Source organism: Podarcis liolepis, assembly GCF_965112155.1.
Source record: "Podarcis liolepis genome assembly, chromosome: 7".
NCBI lineage: Eukaryota > Metazoa > Chordata > Lepidosauria > Squamata > Lacertidae > Podarcis > Podarcis liolepis.
The window spans coordinates 7,619,069-7,638,677 of NC_139561.1; the positions used below are offsets into that span (position 1 = coordinate 7,619,069).

The following is a 19,609-nucleotide window of genomic DNA, read 5'->3' on the forward strand; positions in this document are numbered from 1 at the left end:
AGGAAGGGAAAGGAGAATGTTAGCCGCTTTGAGACTCCTTCGGATAGTGATAAAGCGGGATATCAAATCCAAACTCTTCTTCTTCTTCTACACTCCAAGAGGGTCCCATTTTCCCCATTGGATTCAAGCTGTCAGCCCAAATTGACCTTTCACCACCACTCCTCCAGTTTGCTGCATTTGACAGACTGACACCTCTTTTCCTTGATCATGCCACAGCCAACTGAAATCCTAAAACTTCTATCTAACAAAAACTCTGAGTTCAGGGAGGGGCTCCCCCCCCCCAAACTGTTTGCAGGTTGGCACAGAGTCTTTGATTTGCTGATAGCCCAACTTTCTGTCTTTCCTCCCTACTAATAGCCCATCTTTCAAGAGATCTTTTGAACACAGGGAGATGAAAGTCTGACTTCCAGTTTAACTCTCCAAGCACTGATTAAATTCTAACATTTACTAAGTCCAGGAATGATGTGTCTTGCACCCACAAACACTGGCACCCACAAACTCATAACAATGTTAAACCTGGACACATGAATTTTTATCATTTAGAATCAAAACTTACTAAGAATCCCTGAGTTTCTTTCATGTTTCCCACCATAATGAAAAATATTTTTGTGGGTTTTCAATTCTAACCTTGGAACAATATGTTGTCTTTCTTGCTTTTTAAATAATTGCTTTTTCCATGCCTTCCCCCCGCCTTTTTTCAAACAAGGAACTAAACTACTATTTTCTTAGATAGATCTAAAAGATAGAAAAACCCAATGGGGTGTCCAAGGGAGCGTCTGACAACACAAAATAACAAGGAAGTGAGTCACAGGAAGTGCTAGATGCTTATGCTGGAATTTTGCTTCGTATGACCAAAATAAGAACATAAAAAGAGACTTGACCCGTCAAGTCCAGCATCCTGTATCCACAGTGGCCAATCAGAGGGCCCTGAAGAAGGAAGCATGGCAGCCGTTGGGATGTCGTCATTGCTTCTGCTCAGTCCTGCAGCTCTTCCCTTGAACCTTGGAAGGATCCTGACCTCAGACTCTGTGCTTGCATCTAGCACTTCCTGCTATTAGCCCAAATACAGAGCTTATTCATTTCTTCATTGCACTTATATCCCACCTTTGTTCTCCTCCTCACCATTTTATCCTCGCAGCAACCCTGTGAGATAGGGTAGGCTGAGAGACTGTGGCTGGCCCAAGGTCATCCAATGAGCTCCATGGCTGAGTGGGGACAAGAAACCTGGTCTCCCAGGTCCTAATCTGACACTTTAACCCAGGAGTCAGCAACCTTTTCCAGCAGGGGGCCGGTCCACTGTCCCTCAGACCATGTGGTGGGCCGGACTATATGGGGGGGGGGGGGAATGAACGAATTTCTATGCCCCACAAATAACCCAGAGATGCATTTTAAATAAAACGACACATTCCGCTCGTGTAAAAACACGCTGATTCCCGGACCGTCCGCGGGCCGGATTGAGAAGGCGATTGGGCTGTATCCAGCCCCCAGGCCTTAGGTTGCCTACCCCTGCTTTTAACCACTGCACTGGCTTTTCCTTGCGCCCAAATATGTAAGAGCTGTTGAGCTGCGTCATCCTGTAACTGTTCACTCAGAAGTAAACTATGTTCGGTCATAAATAATAAGGAAAGCCCCCCAGCCTCAGTTCTCCAAGCTGTGAAATGGGAGGCATGAAGGAGATGCCCTTTCAATGAAATAGAAGGGGATATCTAGAACCAAACACATAGGGGGGAAAAATTCCACACCAATGTCAAACATAGTTAATTAATTAATTAATATCAGAAGGCTGCAAGTAATACAATTGTGTTTACACTATCCTGTACCTTATTATTCCAGGAAATAATAAAAAGACCTATTTATCAATAAGGGCATTATCTAGTTGCCTGCCCTCTCTGTTTCTCACCATGTAAGCAAGCTTAACCATGCATACAGAGTCCTACATTTTTGTTCTCCATTCTTTCGTGGACAGTGTCCTCATTACCGCCCCCCAGTTTTGACAAATAATAACTCTGACAGCAGTTAAGAGTTCATAGAATAATGGGGTCAAAGATGTTGCATTAATTCCCTGTCCTTTATTAGCACAGTTTCTTTAACATATCCAAATTGTAAAATCCATTTTGTTGTTTAGTTGTTTAGTTATGTCCAACTCTTCGTGACCCCATGGACCAGAGCACGCCAGACACTCCTGTCTTCCACTGCCTCCCGCAGTTTGGTCAGACTCATGCTGGTAGCTTCGAGAACACTGTCCAACCATCTCGTCCTCTGTCGTCCCCTTCTCCTTGTGCCCGCCATCTTTCCCAACATCAGGGTCTTTCCCAGGGAGTCTTCTCTTCTCATAAGGTGGCCAAAGTCTTGGAGCCTCAGCTTCACAATCTGTCCTTCCAGTGAGCACTCAGGGCTGATTTCCTTAAGAAAGAAGATCCATAGGTATAGCCAGTTATTCCTTCAATTTCCACTGCAATATCTTTCCAAAATTTTCTGATTTGGGAACATCTCCAGAATATCTGCTCTATCCCAGCATTTGCAGCCTTGATACCTATGGAGCTAAAAACTGAAAGCATACATTTGGCATAAAGTGTTTGCAGGGGGGAAAACAGAATAATAATTCTGGGCTTGTGCTCTTGAGAAGCAGAGAAAAGCTTGGCTTGGGGGACAGATTCTGCAGCTTGGATCAAATGTTCAGCCAGATGGTTTGTATTGTAGAGAAACCAGGCCAGAGGCCACGAACTCTCCAAGATCTGATCCCTGGAAGGAAGGAGCTGGTCTTCCTCAAGGGTGGAGCCAAGATAGTTCTCCACCCCACGCAAAAGACTTTCCAGCCTTGCAGGCAATCAAAAGTAGATTGCACAATCCGAGCTTGACAGCAGGTTCGTAGAAAAGGCAGAGGTGGAAATTCCAGCCTCAAGCCCCACCTTCTCCATGCTATAAATTTGGACAGAGGCTTCTGGACTGAGAACCAAAGCAGAAGAGCAGCAAGCAGACTTGGATCGCGAACCACAGGTAAGGATGCCTCCATAGATTCCCCTCCCACCTGGTTCCTGGTCACAGGCATCCTCCTCTCTTGGTGGCTCTGCTGAGGAGATGATGGATGGGGAGACTTCCTTTGGAGATGATACCCAAGCTCACCTTTGCAGCCAAATCCTGAAGCTCCTTCCCCTCCACCCTGCAGCCCCTTCCACCCAGATTGCCAGAGCTTGCCCCCTGCCAATTGGGGTTGCCAAGAGAAGCTTCCAGGGAATAGTCATGTCTTTCAGATACTGGCAGGTTGCCACTCAAGAGGCAATATGGGGTAGTGGATAGAGCAGAACTTTCCAAACTGTGTGTTGGCGTCTCGCGCAAACGCTCCACGTGCTCCTTCCGGGACTGGAAAGGGGTTTGTTTAACCTCTGGTTTGCTAGGAAAACTCAATTACTGTGTCGTGAAATGATGCATGTCTAAAAAGTGCGTCACCATTATGAAAAGTTTGGAAAGGTCTGGGTTAGTGTGACGGAATAGGAGCTGGGTTCAAATCCTTCCACTCAGCCATGAATGAAGCTTGCTGGGTGGTGAATTTGGGCCAACCGCTACCTCTCAACCCAACCTTACAAGACTGTTGTTGTGGGGATAAAATGAGGAGGGGGGATAGAATCATAGAGTTGGAAGAGACCACAAGGGCCATCGAGTCCAACTCCCTGCCAAGCAGGAAACACCATCAGAGCACTCCTGACATATGGTTGTCAAGCCTCTGCTTAAAGACCTCCAAAGTAGGAGACTCCACCACACTCCTTGGCAGCAAATTCCACTGTCGAACAGCTCTTACTGTCAGGAAGTTCTTCCTAATGTTTAGGTGGAATCTTCTTTCTTGTAGTTTGCATCCATTGCTCCGTGTCCGCTTCTCTGGAGCAGCAGAAAACAACCTTTCTCCCTCCTCTATGTGACATCCTTTTATATATTTGAACATGGCTATCATATCACCCCTTAACCTCCTCTGAACCATGAACCATGTACGCCACCTTGAGCTCTTTTGAGAAAAAGGAGGGATATATAAATGCAATAAATAAGAGTCTAAGGCAGGGGTAGGCAATCTAAGGCTTGTGGGCTGGATGCGGCCCAATCGCCTTCTCAGTCTGGCCCATGGATGGTGCGGGAATCAGCGTGTTTTTACATGAGTAGAATGTGTCCTTTTATTTAAAATGCATCTCTGGGTTATTTGTGGGGCCTGCCTGGTGTTTTTACATGAGTAGAATATGTCCTTTTATTTAAAATGCATCTCTGGGTTCTTTGTGGGGCATAGGAATTCGTTCTTTTTTTTTTTTTCAAAATATAGTCCAGCCCCCCACAAGGTCTGAGGAACAGTGGACCGGCCCCCTGCTGAAAAAGTTTGCTGACCCCTGACCTAGAATATAGGATCTATGTTTACCAATAAATCATTGGAAAATACTTACTATATTTTTGGTTTTATTACCGTAATCTCTCTAAGGATTTGCTTTTCACTGGGTAGTGAACAACTTCCAGCAACAAAACAATTGTTCTGGCCCTGAGCTGTGGTATGTCCAAGGCCCAGCTGGCATGAGTTGCCATATTTTGAAGAGCAAAAAGGAGGACCCTATTATGACTCTCATTTTAAATACCCCTACTCTATGTAGGCTATAAAAGGGACGCGGGTGGTGCTGTGGGTTAAACCACAGAGCCTAGGACTTGCCGATCAGAAGGTCGGCAGTTCGAATCCCCGCAACGGGGTGAGCTCCCGTTGCTCGGTCCCAGCTCCTGCCAACCTAGCAGTTCGAAAGCACACCAGTGCAAGTAGATAAATAGATACTGCTCCAGCCAGAAGGTAAAACGGCATTTCCATGCACTGCTCTGGTTCACCAGAAGCGGCTTAGTCATGCTGGCCACATGACCCGGAAGCTGTATGCCGGCTCCCTCGGCCAATAAAGCGAGATGAGCGCTGCAACCCCAGAGTCGGTCACGACTGGACCTAACAGTCAGGGGTCCCTTTACCTTTATGTAGGCTATAGAAGCTGTGGTATATTGCTATGGGGGGGGGCAGGAGGAGAGAAGAGGAAATCATAGAATCATAGAATCATAGAGTTGGAAGAGACCACAAGGGCCATCGAGTCCAACCCCCTGCCAAGCAGGAAACACCATCAGAGCACTCCTGACATATGGTTGTCAAGCCTCTGCTTAAAGACCTCCAAAGTAGGAGACTCCACCACACTCCTTGGCAGCAAATTCCACTGTCAAACAGCTCTTACTGTCAGGAAGTTCTTCCTAATGTTTAGGTGGAATCTTCTTTCTTGTAGTTTGGATCCATTGCTCCGTGTCCGCTTCTCTGGAGCAGCAGAAAACAACCTTTCTCCCTCCTCTATGTGACATCCTTTTATATATTTGAACATGGCTATCATATCACTCCTTAACCTCCTCTTCTCCAGGCTAAACATGCCCAGCTCCCTTAGCCGTTCCTCATAAGGCATCGTTTCCAGGCCTTTGACCATTTTGGTTGCCCTCCTCTGGACACGTTCTTTCAGCCACCAGTTATGTCTATGTCCCAACCAGAAAGTATAACCAGAGATATTTCAGCAAATTTAAAAAATCCACCTGGACAGAAATTTTACCCCTGAAAAAGTGGACGTGTCCTGGAAAAAGGGGGTGTAAGGGAACCCTATTCAAGGGGGGGCTGTGGCTGGTGGGGCTCATCCTTGTACTTTTCCCTTTCCAGACACAACCATGGCCAGAGTCCCGGACGTGTTGCTGAGAGACATCAGGTGAGCATCTTCCCCGCTTTCCTTGCTGGGTCATCTGCACTCCTGGTACAGTGGTACCTCAGGTTACATACGCTTCAGGTTACATATGCTTCAGGTTACAGACTCCGCTAACCCAGAAATAGTGCTTCAGGTTAAGAACTTTGCTCTAGGATGAGAACAGAAATCGGGCTCCAGCGGCGCGGCGGCAGCAGGAGGCCCCATTAGCTAAAGTGGTGCTTCAGGTTAAGAACAGTTTCAGGTTAAGAACGGACCTCTGGAACGAATTAAGTACTTAACCTGAGGTACCACTGTATCTGCTTATGCAGAGGCAGAAGCAGGGTTTTCTGTGGTGGGGTGTGATGGAGCGCCCCACACATAGCCCATGAACCTCATCATTGCTCCTCAGCAGGGCCTGTCTCAGGGCTGACCCACTTGCTGCCTGGAACAGAGGAGAAGATGCTCACAAACACCGCAGCTCCGGACGCAACTTGGGTGGCTGTAAAAGAGGAGTAGGGTTGTCAATGGCTACTAGCCACTGTCAGAGGCTGCGCTCTGCGTTCCCAGTTGAAGGCAGCAATGCTCCTGGATGCCAGTCGCTGGCAAACTGCTGACCGGAGAGGGCTCTTGCGCTCCAAACCTGCTTGCAGGTTTCCCATAATGGGAACTACAAATAATCCAGAATGCGGCAGCTAGACTGGTGACTGGGGGTGGCCGCCGAGACCACATCACACCGGTCTACCTTGGCTCCCAGTACGTTTCTGAGCACAATTCCAAGTGTTGGTGCTGACCTTTAAAGCCCTAAACGGCCTCGGTCCTGTATACCTGAAGGAGCGTCTCCACCCCCATCGTTCTACCCGGACACTGAGGTCCAGCGCCAAGGGCCTTCTGGCAGTTTCCTCCCTGCAAGAAGTAAGGTTACAGGGAACCAGGCAGAGGGCCTTCTTGGTAGTGGTGCCTGCCCTGTGGAACACCCTCCCACCAGATGTCAAAGAGAACAACTACCAGACTTTTAGAAGACATCTGAAGGCAGCCCTCTTTAGGAAAGCTTTTAATGTTTGATGCATTACTGTATTTTAATGTTTTCTTGAAAGCCGCCCAGAGTGGCTGGGGAAGCCCAGTCAGATGGGCGAGGTATAAATAATAAATAATAATTATTATTATATTATTATTATTATAACGGGCACCTGGTTGGCCACTGTAAGAACAGAGTGCTGGACCAAATGGACCATTGGCCTGATCCAGCAGACGCTTCTGATGTTCTTACACAGAAGCCAAATCTACCAGCAGCTGAATCTTGCCTCCATGCCAGCAATGGGGTCACATCCTGCACCAACCTTGAGGGTCTTGTGACAGAGACTCAGTCCAGGCACCCACGGCTCAGACCCCCAAGGAAACAGTGCAGAGCAGAGGCAGAGCAAGGCATTGCCTCAGGCGGAAGATGCTGGAGGGCCGAGCAGCTATGAATGCCATGCAGATGCCAGCTTGCTGCCCTCAGATATGGGGGAGGACGGTGCTCCATCACTATCATTTGAGGTTCAGCTGTAGCTCCAGGCGGTTTCCATATTGTCCTTTGCCTTAAGCAACTAAATCTCTCGGCCCGGCCCTGACCTTGAGAGGAAAAGCCTCCCTTGCCTTCCAGCAGTTGCCGCCTGAGACAGTTCCCGCCTCCCTCTGCCAATCTTCATTTGTACATTGCTTTGAGGGTTGTTGTTTTTTAACACTCACGCGGGTGGCACTGTGGGTTAAACCACAGAGCCTAGGACTTACCGATCAGAAGGTCGGCGGTTTGAATCCCCGCGACGGGCTGAGCTCCCGTTGCTCGGTCACAGCTCCTGCCCACCTAAGCAGTTTGAAAGCACGTCAAAAGTGCAAGAAGATATATAGGTACCGCTCCAGTGGGAAGGTAAACGACGTTTCCGTGCGCTGCTCTGGTTCGCCAGAAGCGGCTTACTCATGCTGGCCACATGACCCGGAAGCTGTACGCCGGCTCCCTCGGCCAATAAAGTGAGATGAGCGCCGCAACCCCAGAGTTGGCCACAACTGGACCTAATGGTCAGGGGTCCCTTTACCTTTACCTATTGTATAAATGTTATGAAACTGGAAGGCCTTGCTTGACCCCGTCACTGCCGTCTATTTTTCTGCCCCAAACCAAAGTCTGTTCTCCCATTGTGGGACTCCTGGGTACCCCTCTGAAGAGTGCCACCGTCTCTGGCATCTTCCCACCCCAACCAGTGCTGCAAGGCCCCAGGGCTGCCTCTTGCCTTCCTAGCCCTGCTGTCGCCTGGATGGGAAGAGTCACCAGCTGGCCAGGGCGGTGGTGGGCATTACCACCACTTTTTTTCCTTTCTCCTTCTGTGATGGAACTCCTATTTGGGGACTTCCCTGGCTTTTTTCTGGCCCACGTAGGACCAGTCTGGATAGTTGGCCTTGGTGAAGACCTGACATTTTCATCCCCCCAAAAGTTTTTGATTTGAGTTTCCATTCAAATAAGGTTGTATTTTAATTTTAATGTTTTGATGTTTTAATGTTGTATTTTAATCTTGTTTTTAAGTTGTATTTCAATCAATTTGTTTTTATATCGGGTGTTAGCAGCCCTGAGCCCGGTCTTGGCTGGGGAGGGCAGGGTATAAATTATTATTATTATTATTATTATTATTATTATTATTATTATTATTATTATTATTAAGTCCTATCCTTAAGGGTCTGCTATCTCAGAATCCAAACTCTCTTCTTCACCTCCTTCCCAACCCCCTTCCCTTCTAGTGAGGAAGAGATGGAGATGGAGTTCTCATTCGGCAACGAGGTAAGACGCCTTCAGCATTTTGGGGGGTGGGAGGGAAAAACCCCATAACACAGCTCACCCCCCCCCCCTATTCGGCTCCCACTTGGGAAGAGGGGTCGCTTGCAAGGCTTTCAGAGTGGCTTCAGTGGTACCCAGTGGGCAGGGAAGGCTTGGGGCTCAGCCCAGGAATTCACCCTTCCAGGCAGAGAGCCGTAGGCCAAGGTGTTTTTCACCTGGCATTTAAGCACAGTGCCACAGTTAGGCTCAGTGCCATTGTTGGGGAGGGACACAGCCCCAGATCTTTTCCGCCAGGCCCCCAGGCCTCCTGCTACCCTCCCCTATGAAAAACACTGTTCAGAATAGCGGCGTGAATGGGCTGTCGATGAAGATAACACAATGAAATTTTATTTTCTTTTCAATACAATTTTTATTGAATTTTACACAATTTTTCCAACACAAGATGACAAATCCTTGGCTGTCGTAGCCTAGGACTTCCATCAACCTCTTCTAATGGTTTTCTGAATTCCTTTCCAATTACCGAATTTTTCGCTCCATAAGACGCACCCGACCACTTTTTTACATTCCCACCACATGCGGTAAAACGTGCCCTCTTTTTCTTTACATTTCCAACATGTATTACCGTATTTGTTTTATACATTTTGGCTAGTTTCACCAGTGTTATATACCATCTGTACACCATTTTCATTATATTTTCTTTTAATGCACTGCAGGCAGTAAAGTTTATTCCTTCTCTCCATAACCTCCCCCAATTGTCTATTGTTATAGGTAAAGGTAAAAGGACCCCTGACCATTTAGGTCCAGTCGTGGCCGACTCGGGGGTTGCGGCGCTCATCTCGCTTTACTGGCCGAGGGAGCCAGCGTACAGTCAGATGGCCAGCATGACTAAGCCGCTTCTGGCGAACCAGAGCAGCGAACGGAAACGCCATTTACCTTCTCGCCAAAGCAGTACCTATTTATCTACTTGCACTTTGACGTGCTTTCGAACTGCTAGGTTCGCAGGAGCAGGGAAACCAGAGCAGAGCATGGAAACACCGTTTACCTTCCCACCAGAGTGGTACCTATTTATCTATGGGGAGCTCACCCCATCGCAGGGATTCGAACCGCCAACCTTCTGATCGGCAAGTCCTAGGCTCTGTGGTTTAACCCACAGCGCCACCTGCGTCTATTGGTATATTATGCCCTATACCTTTAGCCCAATGTATCATTACTACAACGAAAATTTCTAAACAGCAACAATTAATAACTCACCTTTATTCAAAACCCAGTTGGAACGGTTTAGCTGAATTAATTTAACAGAACTGATGAACTTGATCTGGTGATACCAGCTTTGCAAAGTCTGATATACCTCCAGTGCCCCCTGCTGCCTGCTTGCCTTTTAGCATTCTGCCCCCCCAGCGAATCCCTCTGCCCCACACTGCTCTGAGGGAACAAATAAAGAGGGGGGGTCCACATATGTGGTGACCTGCTGCTGCTACTGCTGCTGCTGCAGTGCTTACAAAAAGAAAAACCTGGATATTCTGCAACCTGAAGAAAGGCTAACAAAATAAATAATAATAATAATAATAAATAATAATAATACTACATTTTTATTTATACCCCACCCTTCCCGGTTCAAAAACCGGGCTCAGGGCAACAAATTTAAAACACTTAATTGTAAAAGCAGCATAAAACACAGTATGAAAACATGAATAACAATAAAATTCAAAAGTCAGACATCAATTTAGGGGAAATAAGCATTAGATAATCCCCAGGGCTAGCTGGCTGAATTGGTCCTACTTGGGCCAGTGAGGAGGAGGCCTGGGGAGAATTAGCTGTGGGGTCTCATAGAAGGGTAATCTTCATAAAAGGGGAGGGGGAGGGAAGAGAAGGGAAACAAAATATCAGGCTGAAATCAAATTAAATGCTAGATGGAATAGCTCTGTCTTATAGGCCTGACGGAAAGAGGTTAAATCCTGAAGGGCCCTAGTCTCATGGGACAGAGCATCCCACCAGGTCGGAGCCATCACTGAAAAGGCCCTGGCCCTCACTCCCCGCGATGGAGTGAGCTCCCCTTGCTTGGTCCCTGCTCCTGCCAACCTAGCAGTTCGAAAGCACGTCAAAGTGCAAGTAGATAAATAGGTACCGCTCCGGCAGGAAGGTAAACAGCGTTTGCTCGCGCTGCTCTGGTTCGCCAGAAGCGGTTTAGTCATGCTGGCCACATGACCCGGAAGCTGTACGCTGGCTCCCTTAGCCAATAAAGCGAGATGAGCGCCACAACCCCAGAGTCGGCCACGACTGGACCTAATGGTCAGGGGTCCCTTTACTTTTTTAGCATATCTCCTCTTAGTCATCTTCTCTCCAAACTTAAACATATTCAACTCCCTCAAGAGTTCCTCATAAGGAAAGAAGAGGGATTGACCTGGTTTCTTCTGCAGTTCTGGCCTAGGATGTTACTTCTGCTCCTCTGATAAGGCTGTAGCTTAGTTATCTGGTTGTAACTGCTCTTTACGTACTTAATTTCTACGCATGTGTAAAGCTAAGGCTGAGAGATGCCTCTCTATACGCTTGTGTAAAGCAAATGCCTTGCGGACTCCACCTTTGTGTGTTCCCCAGCGGCGGCTGTAGTTCCAGCCGAGCAAAGCTGCCTCAAACGTTACAGCTCGGTCTGGTTAGAATTACAGAGTTGGAAGGGGCTCTGCAGTGGTCATCCAGCCCAACCCCCTGCAATGCAGGAATCACGAAAAAAAGCATTCCTGTTAGATGGCTGCCCAACCTCTGTTCAAAAACCTCCAGTGAAGGAAGGTCCACCACCTTCCACTGTGGAACAGCTCTTGCCACCAGAAAGTTATTCTGAATGTTTAGTTGGAATCTCTTTTCTTGTAACGGAGAGACAGTGTGGTGCAATGGTTAGGACCCTTGTACCTACAGGACCGCCTCTCCCGGTATGCCCCACGGAGGACCTTAAGGTCCATAAATAGCAACACCCTAGAGGTCCCTAAGGAAGTCAGATTAGCCTCAACCAGAGCCAGGGCCTTTTCAACATTGGCTCCAGGCTGGTGGAACGCTCTGTCTCATGAGACCAGGGCCCTGCGAGATCTGAGTTCTTTCCGCAGGGCCTGGAAGACAGAGTTGTTCCACCTGGCCTTTGGCTTGGAATCAACTTGATCCCCTCCCTCTCTTTCCTTTTTCCTTTCTCCTTCTGTGATGGAACTCCTATTTGGGGACTTCCCTGGCTTTTTTCTGGCCCAGTCTGGATAGTTGGCCTTAGTGAAGATTTGACGTTTTCATCCCCAAAAAGTTTTTGATTTGAGTTTCTACTGAAATGACGCTGCATTTTAATGTTGTTTTTTAATCTTGTTTTTAAGTTGTATTTCATTCAATTGTTTTTATACCTGGTGTTAGCCGCCCTGAGCCCGGTCTTGGCTGGGGAGGGCGGGGTATAAAAATTATTATTATTATTATTATTATTATTATTATTATTATTATTATTAGAGTGTTTGATCTGAAAGAGGAGGGTTCAAATCCCCACTTGGCCATGAAACTCTCTAGGTAACCTTGGGCCAGTCACCGCCTCTCAGCCTACGTCACAGAGTTGTTGCAGAGATTAAAAAAGGAAAAAAGAGATATAAATGAAGTAAACAACAACAGCATTAGTCAGTTGAAGAAAATCCACTCCCCACCCCCACCCCGTGAGCCAGTAAAAGGGCCTGAGCATTCTTTATTAAAAAAACAAAAAATTATTGATTTTCAAAAAAAAAATTAAACAAACATAAATGTCAACCGTATTTAAACCAATCTTAGTGACATTGTTAAGTGACCGCCTCATATCCCCTAGTTGAATTTCAGTGCATATCATTTTAACAGTTTTCCAAAACCAAATTTTCTCATAAAATTAACTTAATCACTTAACGTCTTTCTTTCTTTCTATTTTAGCATTAAACATATTAATTCCTAACATTACATATTTAAATCCTAAGCCTATCTGATATTTGCAAGCTTTTCCAATTAAATTAACTTAACATATTTAAAGTTTGACCAAACTGTGGGAGGCAGTGGAAGACAGGAGGCCTGGCGTGCTCTGGTCCACGGGGTCACGAAGAGTCGGACACGACTAAACAACAACATATTTAACTAAATAGTCTTTGCATTTCATCCATTCCTCCTGGTACTCCTTCTCCTTCTGGTCACGGACTCTTCCAGTCAGGCCAGTTAGCTCCGAAAAACCCATCATCTTCATCTGCCATTCCTCCACTGTTGGAACTTCTTGTGTTTTCCAATTCTTAGCTAACAAAATTCTTGCTGCAGTTGTGGCATACAAAAACAAATTTGACATCTTTCTTGAGCAATTCCAAACCTGTTGCCGTATTTTTCGCTCTATAAGACGCACCAGACCACAAGACGCACCTAGTTTTTGGAGGAGAAAAACAAAAAAAAAGGTATATTCTGAATCTCAGAAGCCAGAACAGCAAGAGGGATCGCTGCGCAGTGAAAGCAGCAATCCCTCTTGCTGTTCTGGCTTCTGGGATAGCTGCGCAGCCTGCATTCGCTCCATAAGACGCACACACATTTCCCCTTACTTTTTAGGAGGGAAAAAGTGAGTCTTATAGAGCAAAAAATACGGTATTCCAAGAAGGGCCTGAGCATTCTTATCAGCAGCAGACAACAGCAGCAACCACTTCCTTCCCTCGGGTGCCTGAGAGCCAAGCCCTTGGCTGGGTGCAATGGGAGCAGGCGGAAGAGAAGGGGCGAATGCAGGGTGCATTTGGAGGGAGCGGCAGGAGGTCTCATCAGAATGAGCCAGAGCCCGTGAGGAAGGGGCTGCTCCCTTGAGCTCTTTCCATAAGGGGACACCTTGCACTGTTTGTTCCAGGGCCCCGTTCTGACTATTCCAGCTGATTTCCCCCCTATAGATCTCCTTCTACCAGTCTGTCCAGCACGCAGGTATCCTTTCCGTTCTAGAAGATGCCGCAACCAAGCCCAGCATGCAGCCACCGAGACGGAGAAGGCCCAGCCACAGCAGGCTGTTCACAGATGCCGACTTGAGCGAGATGCTGACCAGCAACTTGGTGGAAGGTACGGAGCTCCCTCTATTCAGCCAGTCCCAGTTTTGAGTGGCGAGGAGGTCCAAAGGATGGCAGTGCTCTAAAAGCGGATTGGATGTCCTCATGGAGGAGGAGGAAGCTATTGACAGCTACTAGCCACTACGGCCGGACTCTGGCTCCACAGTTGGAGGCAGCAGTGCTTCTGAATGTCCGTTGCTGGAAACCATAGGAGGGGAGAGGGTCCTTGTGGTCAAATCCTGCTTGCTGGTTTTCTACAGGGATTTGGGTGGCCCCTGTGAGACAGGAAGCTGGACTTAGACAGTACATTGGGCTGATCCCAATAATCTATATATATAAATTTTTATTAGTTTTTTAACATACCATTTTCAACAGTAATTAAACATACTTTTACATCTTATACAATTTTTTGACTTCCCTCAATCCTGTCTGAAAATTTTCCAATCTAATCTCTTAGTATACATTTCTTACTTTCCCTATTACATTTAATACTCATATCCAATATCTCTATTCTTTATCTAATTTGTAACGTTTCATATATTTCTCCTTACAAAGCTTCTTGTAATCCTACTAGCGTAATTTGTTGATTACAATTGCTCTTCAAATAGTTCATGTACTTCTTCCAATCTTCTGCAAATCTCTGTTCCCGCAGGTTTCGAATCCTTCCTGTCATTTTGTCCAATTCTGCATAGTCCATTAATTTCGCCTGCCATTCTTCTTTCATCAGAATTTCTTCTTGCTTCCATTTCTGGGCTAACAATACTCTTGCTGCTGTTGTTGCATATAAAAACAGTTTAACATCTTGCCTATTAATATCCTGACCTATAATACCAAGTAAAAATGCTTCTAGGTTTTTAAAAAACATATATTTCAATATCTTTTTCATCTCATTATATATCATTTCCCAGAAGTTCTTTACTTTCTTACACTCCCACCACATATGATAAAATGTTCCTTCTGGCTCTGCTTATGTTCTTATGCAAATTCCCACACGGCCATGAGGCTCGCTGGATGACATTAGCCCCATGGCGCTGTGGGTTAAACCACAGAGCCTAGGACTTGCCAGTCAGAAGATCGGCAGTTCGAATCCCCGCAACGGGGTGAGCTCCTGTTGTTCGGTCCCTGCTCCTGCCAACCTAGCAGTTTGAAAGCGCGTCAAAGTGCAAGTAGATAAATAGGTACCCCTCTGGCGGGAAGGCAAACAGTGTTTCCGTGCGCTGCTCTGGTTTGCCAGAAGTGGCTTAGTCATGCTGGCCACATGACCCGGAAGCTGTACGCCGGCTTCCTCGGCCAATAAAGCGAGATGAGCGCCGCAACCCCAGAGTCGGTCATGACTGGACCAAATGTCAGGGGTCCCTTTACCTTTACCTAACCTACCTCACAGGGAAACATGAGCTGGCAGAGAACCATGTGTACCAATCTGAGGTCTTATTAAAGGGGAAAGTAAGGTTAGAATGTGTTAAGACAATTATAGGATAGAAAACAGAGGAAGATGGAAAGGAATTGCTGAAACAATTAATAGAAGTGGAATACAAAAAGGGAGGTGTGAGGAGGTCGTGGAAATTAGTGAAAGAAAGATATTGAAATTGGACTGTGTTTTAAATGGTTTTTGTTTTGTTTTGTTAGTTGTATGTTAGTGTTTTGCAGGGGGTGGTGGTATTGTATTGTATTATTGTATGTTTTTTCTTTTTTGGTTTTCTGTAGTGTTGTGTTCAATTTGTTGGAAAACTAATAAATATTATTATATATAAAAAAAACAATCTGAGGTCTTTAGAGGATAAAGATGTGTTAAGATTGGGAGAATATCGCTTCCACCAGAAGGAGCGTCGAGAGGATTGTTCTGGAAGGGTTGTAGCAAGAGCTTCCAAGTCTTGCTGGCCTCTCCCTTGTGCTGACCATAATGCTCCCTGTTCCCTCTTGCATGCCCAGGTCCATCCTCCTTTGCTAAAGCCAGCCTTGTGTCTTCAGGGCTTCCGTCTGCTTACACCTATGACAGGGTGCAAAGGTGGACCATCCAAGATCTGGACAACAAGTGCTTTTTCCTGGAGGGGACCCCAGGGCAGCCCAAGCTCCTTGCCTTGCACTTACAAGCCAGCGACAAGCCAGGTAAGGAATCAGGTAAGCGTAGAGCTAGAAGGGACCCTCCGGGGTCATCTAGTCCAACCCCCTGCAAAGCTAAATAATCCCTGACTGGTGGCCACCCAACCTCTGCTTTAAAATCTCCAGTGAAGGAGAATCTGCCACCTTTTGAGGGAGTCCAGTTGCACTGTGCAATGGCTCTTACCAGCAGAAAGCTCTTCCTAACATTTACTCAGAATGTCCTTCCTTGCCATTTCAACCCATTGGTCTGGGTTCTGCCCTCTGGAGCAGCAGAAGACAAGCTGGCTCCATCTTCTGTGGGACAGCCCTTCAGGTATTTGAAAGTGCCAGCACGCCACCTCTCCATCTTCCCTCATACCCCAGCCTCCCTCCTTTCTCCTGCCAAGCACCACTGTAGGGCGAGTTATAGATGCTCCAAGGCATCTGGAGGGTGCCAGGGTGTTTCAGGCTGGTCCATGCTGGGTCTGTCTCCAATGGTCTCCAACAGTTTGGTCAATGAAAGACAGGGAAACAGTAAGAGGGTCTTCTCTGTGCTAGCTCCCAGTTTGTGACATGCCCAGCCTCCTCATGGCATATATTTCGATGTCAGGGCAAAGTACATCTTTTTGCAGACGGAGGGCGAGATCAGAACATCCCTGGCATCTAATGCTTATGTATCAGGTCTGGGGTCAGCAAACTTTTTCAGCAGGGGGCCGGTCCACTGTCCCTCAGACCTTGTGGAAATGAACAAATTCCTATGCCCCACAAATAAGCCAGAGATGCATTTTAAATACAGTGGTACCTCGGGTTACATACGCTTCAGCTTACATACGCTTCAGCTTACAGACTCCACTAACCCAGAAATAGTACCTCGGGTTAAGAACTTTGCTTCAGGATAAAAACAGAAATTGTGCTCCAGCGGCGTGGCAGCAGCAGGAGGCCCCATTAGCTAAAGTGGTGCTTCAGGTTAAGAACAGTTTCAGGTTAAGAACGGACCTCTACATCAAATTAAGCTCTTAACCCGAGGTACCATTGTACAGTCATACCTCGGGATGAATATGCTTCAGCTTAAATATTTTCGGGTTGCGCTCCGTGGCAACCCGGAAGTAATGGAGCTCATTACTTCTGGGTTTTGCCGCATGCGCAGAGGCTCAAAATGAAGTCATGCGCGTAAGTGGCGAAATGCGACCCGCGCAGACGCACAGTCGCGTCTTACGTTCGCTTCAGGATGCGAATGGGGCTCCAGGACGGATCCTGTTCACATCCAGAGGTACCACTGTAAAAGCACACATTCTACTAATGTAAAAACACCAGGCAGGCCCCACAAATAACCCAGAGATGCATTTTAAATAAAAGAACACATTCTACTCATGTAAAAACACGCTGATTCCCAGACCGTCCGCGGGCCAGATTTAGAAGGCGTTTGGGCCTTATTCGGCCCCCGAGCCTTAGTTTGCCTACCCATGCATTAAGGTAAAGGGACCCCGGACCATTAGGTCCAGTCGTGGCTGACTCTGGGGTTGCAGCGCTCATCTCACTTTATTGGCCGAGGGAGCCGGCGTACAGCTTCTGGGTCACGTGGCCAGCATGACTAAGCCGCTTCTGGCGAACCAGAGCGAACAGAAACGCCGTTTACCTTCCCGCTGGAGCGGTACCCATTTATCTACTTGCATTTTGATGTGCTTTCAAACTGCTAGGTTGGCAGGAGCAGGGACCGAGCAACGAGAGCTCACCCCGTCGCGGGGATTCGAACCACCGACCTTCCGATCAGCAAGTCCTAGGCTCTGTGGTTTAACCCACAGTGCCACCCGCGTCCCTTACCCATGCATTAGGTGGTTCAAATGTACCAAGTTGCATGGGACCCACTATGAAATTTATAAATGTTCATAAATAAAATGAAAGAGGGGAAATCTAGTACCAAGTAGGACCTCCTTCTTGAGCTGTGAAAGTCTGCTGACCTGTGTCACATGAAAAAGTATCCCAAGAGAGCGATACGGCCTGCTTGCCATTTTAAGGGGTGCAGCCGTTTCAGCAGGGAATCAGTGAGGACATCAGATAGGGCAGAGGCAGGAGACCAGAAACCCACCCTGTGCCTGATCTATGATTCTGTGTACTGGAAGTGCAGACCCAGGAGCAGGGGGCTTGGGGAGACATAGCCAAAGCTCCAGCCCCTCCCTTTTGCAAGGGTTCTGGACCTTGAGCTCAGCAGAACTGAGACAGGATTTGCCCTTTGGTTTCTTCCTAGTGGAACTGGACCTGCGTTTCTATCGCTCACCGCTGGGCAGCGATGCCACGTCTGGGCAGCTGGTTGCTCTGGACATTGTCGACAGCAAGCTGTACTTGACGTGCGTCAAGGAGGGAGATGGCTGCCACCTGCAGCTGGAGGTGAGTAGAGTAGTGAGTAGGAGGTGAGCAGTAGGGCTCCAGCGCCCCCCACAAAATGCATGGGGCTCCTCAGCATAGCTGTCTACCGTCCCTTATTTGGCGGGAAACTCCCTTATCCCAGCACCGTGTCCCGCTGCTGTCCCTTATAGGTGATGTCCCTTAAATTTCAAAGTTTCAAAGGAAGCAGCTCCTCTCCCTCCCTCCCTCCCAGCCAGGGAGGAGGGAGGCTCCAACTGTGTTGCTTGGCTGCGTTGCTCACCCAATAAGGAGTCGAAGAACGACTGGGGGGTGGAGCTTGCATGCCTTGTGCCGATCAAATCGGCCGCGTTGGCTGGGGACTCACCTTTGCTCAGCGCTTCCCAGCGGAGAGGTGATGGTGGTTTTCCTTGCTGCATCCCCTTTGCCGGGTTGCTGCGCTATGGGAACCACCGCTTGAGGCTTCGTTTGGCTGCTAGCTAGGCTTTCTGCCTTTGGCTCGGAGGGGCTCAGAAGTCGAACATACCTGTGCCCGGAAAATCCCTTATTTTGGCTGCCGATCCCTTATTTTCGAGGCTGCTGGTCCCTTATTTTCAAATCTGTAAGTTGACCGCTATGCTCCTCAGGCAGCTCTGTGTGGCCCCCAAGACTCTGGCTGTGTATTCTGGGGAGTATGGCAAACCCCTGACCGCTCTCCCTTTCCTCTAGGAAGCGGAGAAGCCCCTGAAGGAAATCTCCGGAGACAACCAGAAGTACCTCTTTTATTACAAGCCCACCAGCCCAGCGAGCGAAACCTTCACTTTCCAGTCCCTGGTCTGTCCCGGGTGGTACATGGCCACCCCAAACGATAACGGCTACGTGCAGATGCACAACGTCATCGGAGAACGTTTCTACACTGACTTTCATTTATTTTAATAACCATTAATGTTTTCAGCCACAGTGGTATGTTGGTTGGTTATCTTTTTAGGCTGCCTGAATTTCTCAGGGGCCACGTATGTACCACGTACAGAAATCCCAATTCCCGTGCTTGCATGTTATACTATTTATTTATTTATTTATTTATTTGTATATTTAGTTATTTATTATGTTATTTATTTCATAAAATTTATACACTGCTTGATTGTTAAAAAAAACAACTCTCGGAGCAGTTTTTGTCAACATGTTTTTTATCATGTATATACTGTATATGGAAATGTTGCATTTATTTATTTGTTTGTTCATTCATTCAATCATTCACTTGCTTATTTATTTATTTATTAGCAGACCTACTTGAACATTTTGATACTTACTGGATGGAATTTTTTTATTTTGTTTCGACCCCATGTTTCAATAGCTCAGTCAGTAAAGCATGAGACTCTTAATCTCAGGGCTGTGGGTTCGAGACCCACATTGGGGAACTAGATTCCTGCAGTGCAGGGGGTTGGACTAGATGACCCTCAGGGTCCCTTCCAACTCTACAATTCTATGATTCTATGATTCTATGACTACAGCAGACCAACACGGCTACACAACATTCACCTACACAGTTTCCAAATTCCAAAAGGATATCATAGATGACAATTCTAAATTGTTAAAGAAGGCATATAATATCCTGTTGGAATGGGAAA

General features: G+C 47.1%; 1 protein-coding gene across 3 annotated transcripts; it reads left to right on the forward strand.

The window, feature by feature from the left end:
* Window positions 1-2,417: 2,417 nt before the first annotated feature.
* Window positions 2,418-19,242, forward strand: LOC310711935 (interleukin-36 alpha-like). Of its 3 annotated transcripts, none has more exons than XM_083514440.1 (7): window positions 2,418-2,997; window positions 5,696-5,741; window positions 8,484-8,523; window positions 13,413-13,575; window positions 15,492-15,668; window positions 17,887-18,026; window positions 18,711-19,242. In XM_083514440.1, exons 2-7 carry the CDS (start codon window positions 5,704-5,706, stop codon window positions 18,915-18,917), a joined length of 765 nt encoding a protein of 254 aa, XP_083370566.1. In that variant the 5' UTR covers window positions 2,418-2,997; window positions 5,696-5,703; the 3' UTR covers window positions 18,918-19,242. The 3 variants fall into 3 exon arrangements, with proteins under 3 accessions (XP_083370566.1, XP_083370568.1, XP_083370567.1); XM_083514442.1 differs by having other exon boundaries at window positions 18,715-18,860; XM_083514441.1 differs by lacking the exon at window positions 15,492-15,668.
* The last annotated feature ends 367 nt before the right edge of the window (window positions 19,243-19,609 follow it).